Source organism: Desmodus rotundus, chromosome 12, assembly GCF_022682495.2.
Source record: "Desmodus rotundus isolate HL8 chromosome 12, HLdesRot8A.1, whole genome shotgun sequence".
Taxonomy (NCBI): Eukaryota; Metazoa; Chordata; class Mammalia; order Chiroptera; family Phyllostomidae; genus Desmodus; species Desmodus rotundus.
This window is the reverse complement of record NC_071398.1, coordinates 60,998,675-61,008,228: the sequence shown is the minus strand read 5'-3', so window position 1 is coordinate 61,008,228 and position 9,554 is coordinate 60,998,675. Positions and strand designations below refer to the sequence as shown.

Sequence of the window (9,554 nt, the reverse complement as noted above, 5' to 3'; positions counted from 1 at the left end):
AGTCTTTCTGCAAAGGTTTTTCTCCATCTGTGAAAAATGGAAGGACATCCACAGCAAAGTCGTTACAAGGATTAAAGGAGCGAAATAAATGGGAAAGCGATGCCCCGGGGAACATGTAATTTGTGACTGTGCTATTAGCCGGCTCTCCTGCTTCTGCCGCTACCCGTCACCCCTTCCGTCCTGCTCCATCTCCCCCCTCACCACCCCAACTCCGCCCTCCCATGGCCTCGTCTCCCCTCCCTCGCCGGAGGCCCTGGGCAGATCCTGGTCCAGGGAGTGTCAGCAGAGGAGCCACCTCTGGGCCAACCTGCCTGGCTGCGCCCCCCCATTTCCACCCACGCATGCACAGGGCAACACCCCCACCCCCTTTTCTCCAGGTGACGCACCGGGTGGACTCCCCTCCCTCCACATCCGCCCCCTCCCCCACACCGGTCAGGGAGCCCCGCCCACTGTTGCCCAGGGAACCGCCAGAGGTGGCAGAAGGGACGACACGAGAGGCCCGAGGGATGGGGAGGCTCCGGCCCTGATGGCCTGACGAAGTGAAAAAGCCTGTCCCCGGGGAGGAAGCGAGGGACTGACGTCAAACTGAGGCTGAAAATATAGTCTAGAAAGTCACACGGCTCCGTGAAAAACGAGCCGCTCGGGCGCCAGAGACCAGAGAGGGGGGAAGAGACGCCAACCGCGGCTGTTGGAGTCCCCACATCACGGCTGGTCCCTGGAACCCTCTAGGATGCTCGCTGAGAGGTCTCAGGGTCACCGACGTGCTCCATTCACAGACCAGGGCACCCACAGTACCCCACGCCCCAGAGAGCAGCCGGTGTCCTGTGACCAGAGGGGCACAAGGTTCTAGGGGCACCCCTCTCCCACCCTGGCCCCTTTCCAGGGTGACTCGGGCAGCCGCAATGTGGTGGGAACACCCAGGGGCCCCAGAGAGCCAGGACCAGTGCCTCCGTGTGGAGTCCAGGTCCCTGCTGGCACTGGACTGTGACATCCTCTTCTCTGGGGAAGACTGCCTTCCTATCTCCTTTTCTCCTCCCCCACCTCCCTCCCCCCTCCCCCCAAGGACTTAGGAGTTGCTCCTTCAATACAGGAGAGGCTGAGGTCTTGAGTTCTTAAGTGGCCTGGGGCTGGCAGGCAGTCCCTGTCACAGGGCCCCAGAATCCTCTGGGGCACGTGGTCCTCAGAGAGAGACTTCCAGCCACTCTCAGACGTCCAAGTGTCCCCCTTGGATTTGTGTGAAAGGGGCAGAGGACCCCTAGGCCATGAGGGCCAGCCCTGGGCTTGGGGCTTTCTGACAACCAGGGCAGATGATGTCAAAAGCAGATATCCCCACCCCCATCCCTGCCCCTACCAACCCCCACCCCACCCCACCCCCACCTCTCCCCACATCCCCAACCCCCCACCCCCACTTCTGGGCTCTCCTTAATCTCCTAAGAAGTAAAACAGTCCCAGGGAGAGTGACGGGGGGTTTCCTTCCAAATTTTTCACCACTCTGTAGCAATAAAGACAAGACAGCATTTAAGCTACTTTAACAAAAATAAAGAAAATGTGATTTCTCTCACCCCGGGGTTGGAGATCAAGACTCTTAGCTTCCTGTCACTGCGTCTTTCCTGCTCTGTCCCTCCGTCCTCATTTTAACCACGGCTCCGATGTCCTCCGCCATCTGCATCCCCCACCTCACTCTCCACCCCCAGCAGGACCTCTCTGCCATAAACTGCTTTCCCCTCTGAGATTCTCCTCCACAGATATCCCCCTCCCCCCGCCCCTTAGGGTGCAGGGCTCTTCCGGGGCAGAGTCCAGGCCAGCCTGGTCCACAGGGTCATGGAGCCTAACCAAACAGGGTTCCCTGGGGACGGCCTCGGGGTTCCTGCTGGTGCCCTGAGAGCACTCCGCTCTTCCCACAGGCCTGGGGCATCTGCCTGAGCAGCAGCTTCTCTCTGCGAGGCCTGCGAGCCTGAGCATCGCCCAGGACAGCCACGTGCAGCCAGGAAGGCCAACTCCAGCCCGCAGCTTCCTGAGGTCCGGCATCAGCCCTCCCCTTGCCCTTCACCCCACCTGTGGACTTGAGCTCCATGCCAGGAATGGGAAGGATGTGACTGCCCTCTCTTAGGTCCCCAACTCCAGCGCTGGTGCCCAGCTCAGGGGAGACACACAGGTGCTGGAGCCCTCTCTGTTACCCCAACTCTGTCACCAAAGCTCCCCCCAGTCTCTGTTCATGTGTGTGTATGTGTGTGTCTGTGTGTGTGGAAGGAAGGGGGCGTACACTCAGAGTTGGTCAAGAAGGCAAAGTAGGAGGGGGCTAGGGAGCATCATTCAAGTTTAAGTAGCAGCACGGCCTGAGGTTGTCTGGTTTCGAGGAGGGGCCTCCCCCCCCCCCCGCCCTCTCTGATGGACAGGGGCTTTGATCCTGGGGTCTGCGGCTCATAAATAAGTCCCCGCGTGGGTGCACTGGGACTTCTCCGGGGCAGCTGGCTGACAAGGTCGTCTCGTCGGGCAGACCAGGACTCACTGCAGTGGGCTGTGACAGGTTTAAAGCTGGCCAGCAGACAGTAGTTACCTCAGATTTATCACCCGTCCACGAGGGCAGAGGGAGCCCTTAAATCACGGTGATGGGAAAGGCTGTCGGAGGGGGCGCAGGGCAGGTCGGTGGGAGCCATCCTGAACGCCGGGGCTTCCTGCTGGCCCCTCGGGTTGCGGTCCTTTCCAGAGGGGGATTTACAGCCCAGAGCTGAGTAGCTGCTGGTAGCTCCTCAGGAGGAGCCAGGAGGACTGCAGGAGCTGAGCCAGGAGGAGGAGGGTGCCCGGTGCCAGCTGGGCTGGTCTGGGCAGAGCCGTGCCAGGAAGTACAGGGACTCAGCACCAAAGAGCTGGCCACTGCGACTGTGAGAGGCGGCTTGCTGCCACCACCGCCCGTGCCTGGCCAGTCCCACCTGCCCAGCAGCATGTCCTTCTGTGAGTGGCCCCGTGTGGGCAGATGTCTGGGCCTTTTCTCTGGCTGTGGTCTGTTTTAAGGTTTATATCAGATAAGTGTATACGTGCAGTAAGACCATTGTGCTTTGTACCTGAGCCCTGGGCTGGGTGGAGGCACCTAAGGGTCAGTAGTGCATATGCAGGGGGGGCAGGGGGGGACATACCCAAAGGTAGTGGGATCTAGGTCCTTCCTGTCCACGCCTGCCCACTGCGTGAATCTGGGTAAAAAACAAGAGAAAAAGACGCGAGAAGACAGGAGGAAAGCTGGTGGTGTTAATACAAGGGCAACCACCAATGAAAGGGATGGAAGGGGGAGGGGGCGGGGCTGGGTGGCAGGGAACAGAGGAACAGAGAAAGCTGAAAGGAAGCACCCAGATGTCCACATGATACAGCCAACTTGGCCCAAGTGTGGCCAGAGAGAACGGGAGGGAAAGGGTGGGGAAGAGGTGCAGGAAGAAAAGCAGAAAAGACAGGAAGAGGAGAAAGGTGACCCAAAAGGGAAGGAAGGACGAGACAGTGGAGGGAGCACCATCTGCTCCCTAGGGCCCCAGCCTGGGCTCTGCTGCTGCTGTCGCCTCAGCTGTGTCCATGCGCGACAGCTGGTGGTACAGGACCCTCCCCCAGGGCGGCCGGCCCTCCGGTCACCCCCCTGCCACAGGCCGGCCACCACCCAGGCCCAACTCGGGCCATAGGTAGAGTGACCCTGTCTGGGGCAGGGACCCGGAAGGCCAGCATGGGCCACCTTGCAGAGTCCCCACAGAGAAGGGATCTCTGTCCTCGGACAGATGTGGGCTGACTACACATGCAGGGAAGCTTGCAAGCCCAACAACCACCCAGCACACAGACGTGTGTCCCATGTGTCCCTGCCCATGTCCCTGTGTATCCTGTAGACACCCATCCTGGTGACAGGAGGCGCCACTCGCACATAGCACAGTCATTCCTGGCCCTCAAAGCCCGGACAGTGCTCGAGGTTCCTGCCTCTGCAGCCTTCCTTACTGCCGTTGAACGTGCTGCGTGGGGTCTTCCAGCTGAGCTGCTCAGGCCGGGTGGGTCAGCTCAGCTCCAGCAGCCTGAGCCCTGAAAGGCACGGTCTGGACCCGGGAATCGAAGTGGGACAGAGCCCACAGCACCTTCCTGCAAACCCGGCTCCACCCCGGCAGGCCCCGCGCGGTGGGTGTGAACGGTTGGGGGTGCCCACGTGTTTGTGGCCCTGCACCTGAGGAGTGTCTCCCTGTCTGTGTGTGTCTGAGCATCACGAGGCACCCGGCAAGCTCACAGGCTGGTGTGCTGAGCCAAGCTACAGGTCTCCAGGTGTGACATGGGAACTTCTGGGTGTCAAGAAAAGTCCCTCAGGAGCCCTTTCCATCCTTCACCAACTCAAATGCCACCTTCTCCTTGGAGCCTCCCTGAGACTCAGCTCTGCTCCCACAGCTCCTGGACCAAACCTGACACTTTAGTTGGCTTATGACCAGTGATTTCATTCATACGTGCAAAATATATGACACAGTCACCACCTGCTGTGGCAGACAGACCTCCTGATTGATGTCTGGGCCTTCAGGAGACCCCTCACTCTGAATGTGGGAAGGGCCTATGACTCTCTGGGACTCTGGAACATTTTAAGCCCCCTCCTTCTCCAAGATCTGCGAGAATTTTCATCCTGATGAACAATTCCCAGCCCCAATCACTCAGGACAATGGGCAAAAGTGACAATGCTAGGTAACAGCACAGCACCGCATGCCAAACCTGGACAGCAGGGGGCACGCTTCTCTCTAACCTGCCGTCTCTGCAAACAAACTCTCTCCTGGGCCACCAACTTCAGTCCCTGGCATATAGTAGGCCCACCATCCATGTATATTGATGGAAGAATAAAGGACTGATGCGCTGGCCGGTGTGTCTCAGTTGGAGCATTATCTCACAACCAACAGGCTGCAGGTTCGATTCCCAGTCAGGGCACATACCTAGGTTGCAGTTCAATCCTGGGTTGGGGGAGGCAGCCAATCAATGCTTCTCTCTTGCATCGATGTTTCTCTCCTTTCCTCTCTCCCTAAAATCAATTTTAAAAAAGTCCTCAGGTGAGGATAAAAAATAAAAGAAAAGGAAGAGAAAAGACTGATGAAATAGCACACGAACCAGAAAGACTGTTTCTCCGGGAAACAGGGCGCCAAGGGGGTTGGCCTTCAGGTGATGCAGGACGGAGCTAAGAGAGGCCCAGCTGCTCTGTGGACAGGAGGAGCGCCATGCTGGACACCGGATGTGGTGGCCATCCTGAGAGGCCGCCTGCTTCAGCAAAGTTGTTGCCTATGGGGCCCTGTGTGCCCTTCCCTGGTAGAAGAGGTGCTGTGGGCCGCAAGTTAAAGAGTGTCATCTCCATCCTCACCATCCCTCAAGTGGTGACAGCAGCAAAGGGCACAGGGAACCTTCAGCTGGTTTGTTGCCACAGGTTCGAATCCACCTTTGGGACACAGGGAACCTGGGCACGGAGCAGGCTGTCCATGGCAGGCAGCCCACGAGCTGGGGACCTCCACACAGGGTGGGACTCAGACCCACTGCTGGGGAGTGAGGGGCGGCTCTACCTGCAGCCTCCCCATAGACCCCACCTCCAAGTTCATCCAGGAGGGGACAAAGCCTGTCACCCCACAGTGGGAAATGCAGCCTTGAGGAAGCCTGATCTTGGGAGAGGTGACAAGTTCTCATTAAGTTCCAAGGACTAGTGTGTCCTGTCCTGCCTCAGCTTTTGTGCGGACAGGAGCTGGGATGGGAGGCAGCCAAGGCACAGGACAGGACAGCTTTCCTTCCTCCTGGTTTGGGGCTGTAGCCTTGTTCCGCTGCAGCGTTGGGGACAGAAGCAGGGGAGGGGCTGCTCTCAGCCCGTACTGACACCCCCACTAACCAGAGAGAAAAATAAAGGCTCCCCCCATCCTTTGGGCCAGCTTCTCTCTGCTAAGGAAATAAAACGGCCCACTTACTTTTATTGCCCACAGACTTCCTGGGAAATGGGCAATTAGTTCCCCTAATGTGGAGATAATGGGCTCATCCCCCCTGTGCAAATGGCACAGCCCCAGCACCGAGGTGCGTAGAGCCAGCAGGAGGCCTCTTCGGCCAGGAGGACACAGGGCCTGGCAGCAGGTGCAGGACCAGGACCCCCTGGGGAACCCAGGGGCAGGCTGGGGCTCCCACAGCCGCCACCTGCATGTGCTGGCTGCAGCCACCCAGGATGGAGTCCTTCGTGCCCCAGGAAAGGTCACTTCTGTCCTCGGAGGCCCCGACTGTCCTCTCCTCTTGGCTAATGGGAGCAGGAGATGGTCCTTAGGTGAACCAGGGTGTCCTTGCTCCGGGAGGGGGGAAGACCACTACTAAGCAGGCTTGCAGAGCCAGAGAGAGGGTTCCTGGGGTCTCTCCCTGCCTGTCGCTGGCCTCACCCCAGAAGACACCACTCATGCACAGTGTTCACATCTAACCCTCACCAGCCCCTAGGGGTAAGCGGACACTCTGAGAGTGAGCCCGAATCGACAGGTGGACACTGTGAGCCTCAGGCAGGAGGTGGAGCTAGGACTGGACTCGAACCCTGGCCCCGAAGACACAACACAGAATGGGAACATGAGCCTCGCTTGTTTCTTTCCAGAAACTATCTCCATCCCCTTCCCCTGCCTCCTTCACTCGGGATGGAGTCACTGCAGTGGAAGCACTTCAGGGACCTTGTGGGGGCCCAGGCTCCCAGTGACCTCCCTGCCCCCAGTACACAGGGTGGGGCTCCTCAGCTTTGGTGAGGGCCACTTTCCCACACCAAGAACAGAGAGAAAGGCCTGGCTCCTCCCAGCTGAGGCCAGGGTCCTGTGAGGTGGTGGCTGGCCCCTGGGCCTTTAGTCACACAGGCTGTCCCCGACTTTCATGTTGCTGCTTTACTTGTCACCGATGCCCTGTCCCTCCATCTGGGCTGCAGGCCTGGGAAGGCAGGGGCCCTGACTGGTACCGCTTTGCCCTCTGGGAGTCTGGACCATGTGGGGCAGGTGGGGAGGGGGTGACTATGCAAACTGCCCTTCCTGCCGAGTCTCAGTTTCCTGCTGCTCCTGGTCTGTGTGCATCTCCCTGTGACCTCCAGGCCTGGCACACAGTAGGTGCTCTCCTTCCACTCCCACCTGGCGGTCCCTGTCCCTGAAGCTGTGAAGGCACAAGCAGGCAGACAGCAGGGACAGCCTGACCCAGAGGGCAAGGGGCAGCTTCCTGTCATTCCCCTTCCCTTGGCTGCCGGGGCCAGCGCGTCGGCTCCATGGCCCAAGGGTGGAGGAGAGTGAACCCACACCACCTTACTGTTCCAAGAGAGAGACAGGGTCTGTTTAGAGCCATAAAGCTTTGCTAACGGTGCTAAGAGGGTGCTGGACGTGCTTGGCAAACCGCCTAGCCCAGGAGGTGGTGCCCAGCCTAGGAGGTGGTGCCTAGCCTACGAGGGGGAAGCAGCCTTCGACCACCCTTTCAGGCTGCCCATGGGGTCCTCAGAACCCCATCTGGGGGTGGCGATGGGTGGAATCATTCCATGTTTCCGAGGGGGAACCACAGGCCCAAGAGAGGACGGAGGGGTCCAAAAGCCCTCTGGCTGCTTCAGGGTTTCAAAAAGGGGTAAGGAGACAGCTACATCAGTAGGAACTAGTGGGGAGTCACCAGGGAACACAAGGACGAGGCTGGACAAATTTGAGCGTGCAATTGAGTAGGATGGCGGGTTTACTGATCAGTGCCCCCCTCCCCCACCCCTTCCCCCTCTTCTCTGGGCACCGAAGCCACAGCCTCAGACTCCTCCTCCCCTTCCAGCTCCTCCAGAGGCTCCTCCTCAGTCAGGAGGTCCCGTGCCAGCTGCTCCAGGTGCCCCAGGCTTATCCTCCGCAGGCGCTCCTCGTGCTCCCGCCTCAGCAGCCGCAGCACCGCCTTAGCGTCCTGGGGCCCGAAGTGTTTGGCGAGGACCCGGCGCAGCTGGTGCCATAGAGGCTGGGGCTGGAGGGCCTCAGTGGGCTCCGTCTGCTCCGGGGGCCGCACGATGACGTTGATGGAGGCATGAGGCCCGATGCAGTAGTCGGAGAGACGCTTGTCATCGTCCAGAAGCTGGCCACGGAACAGCAGGTGCTGCCGCTCCTCGGGCACCTGCAGCCGCTCTGACACCAGCTTCTTCAGCGCAGCCACGCTCTCCTGCCCCGACACCTTCACGCTGCATCTCCGGCCCAGGAGGAGCTTGACCGTGAGGAACATCAGAGGAGAGCAGAATCAGGAGGGACCCATGCTCCGGTGGCTGCCCTGAGGGTGAAGGGGCCTGCAGGAGGTAGCCGCTGCTCCCTGTCAATGGAGGGCAGTGGCCCCACAAGGCCAAGGACCCAGCCCAGGGGGCAGCCATTGGCTCATGCACAGTGATGTCACAATGGCACAGGAGAGCTCTAACTTTAGGGACATTAGAGGGACATTTGGGGTGTAGAGCATCCTCCCTCTGTGAGGGAGGAAAGGAGGAGAGAAGAAGAAAATAGGGGGTTCAGGAAAGGAAGCAGAGGACGGACAGAAGGAAGAGCAGGATAGGGTATGGGAGGGCCCGAAGGACAGGGCGGCGGAAGGGAACTCGGCCACATCAGTGTCTGCTCTGCCAGGGCCGGCCCTGCGGAGACATCACATCGCAGTGGACGCTCCTGCCCTGGATGGGGGGAGGGTTCCGTCTGGGAGCCTGCAGCCTAGCACTCCAGCGTCTTCCTTCCGTCACGCCCTTCGTGTGCTCTTTCAGACAGGCTTTTCCAGAAGCTGACCCTGGGACAGAGATTCCAGGGCATGGATTTCATGGGGAGGTGACCCCAGGAAGCACCAGTAGGGGTGTGGAAGTGAGTCCAGGAAGAGGGGAAACCGCAGCCGTGTTGATGAGCAGGTTGCCTTTGTGGGCCCCTGGGATCCTTTGGTGCCACTGGGCGCTCTGGGTGACCTCGGAGGCAGGCACTGCCTTCACCTCCATTCACTAGTAAGACGGCGGGGCTCAGCCTAACCATCGGGCAAGCAAGCAACGCAGCGCTGGTCCTTCCCACCCCCGAGTGCTCCCTCCTGAAACACTAAGCAGGCGCCCAGCGGTCTGAGGTGAAGGAGGGAAGGGACACTTCTGGGGACACCGTTGTGCTGGCAACTTCTGGTGCGTCGGCAGTTCTCAGTCTCACTTGTCGACAGTCTCCTGGGTCAAGTCCTCACGTGGTCTGACACAGGTAAGTTTGTGAGGACAGTATTTTTATCTCATTTTAGAGACGAGCGGGCGTGGAGAAGACCCCGTGGATGTCCCGCAGTGGCTGGGTGATTTTGCCAGGGATCCCCTTGGCCAGCACCCGCCTCTCCTCTCATCCCCCTTCCCCTCCCGCATTCCTCCTCTCCCGTGCGGCTTGGACTGCACTTGAATGACGCTGTTGCCGACATCCTTGGACTTCCCAGGCCTCGCCCGTCCCCAGCGCACACCCTGACCCCTCTCCGCCCCCCCGCCAGAGTTGCTCCAACCTTCAGCCCTCTCTTCTGGCCTGGCAGCCTTCTGGGACAGTGGGGAAAAAACACTCAGGGACACCACAAACTCAACTGGCCCTCCC

At 59.8% G+C, this 9,554-nt stretch overlaps 1 protein-coding gene across 1 annotated transcript; it reads right to left on the bottom strand.

Moving 5' to 3' along the window:
- Positions 1 to 7,686: 7,686 nt before the first annotated feature.
- On the bottom strand, positions 7,687 to 8,876 carry UBL4B (ubiquitin like 4B). The gene has a single exon (XM_024570580.3). It carries the CDS (start codon positions 8,203 to 8,205, stop codon positions 7,687 to 7,689), a length of 519 nt encoding a protein of 172 aa, XP_024426348.1. The 5' UTR covers positions 8,206 to 8,876.
- Between the last annotated feature and the right edge of the window lie 678 nt (positions 8,877 to 9,554).

What these genes read in the sequence shown, in the direction of transcription:
- UBL4B (XM_024570580.3), bottom strand. Translation starts at nt 8,205, where the DNA reads ATGTTCCTCACGGTCAAGCTCCTCCTGGGCCGGAGATGCAGCGTGAAG.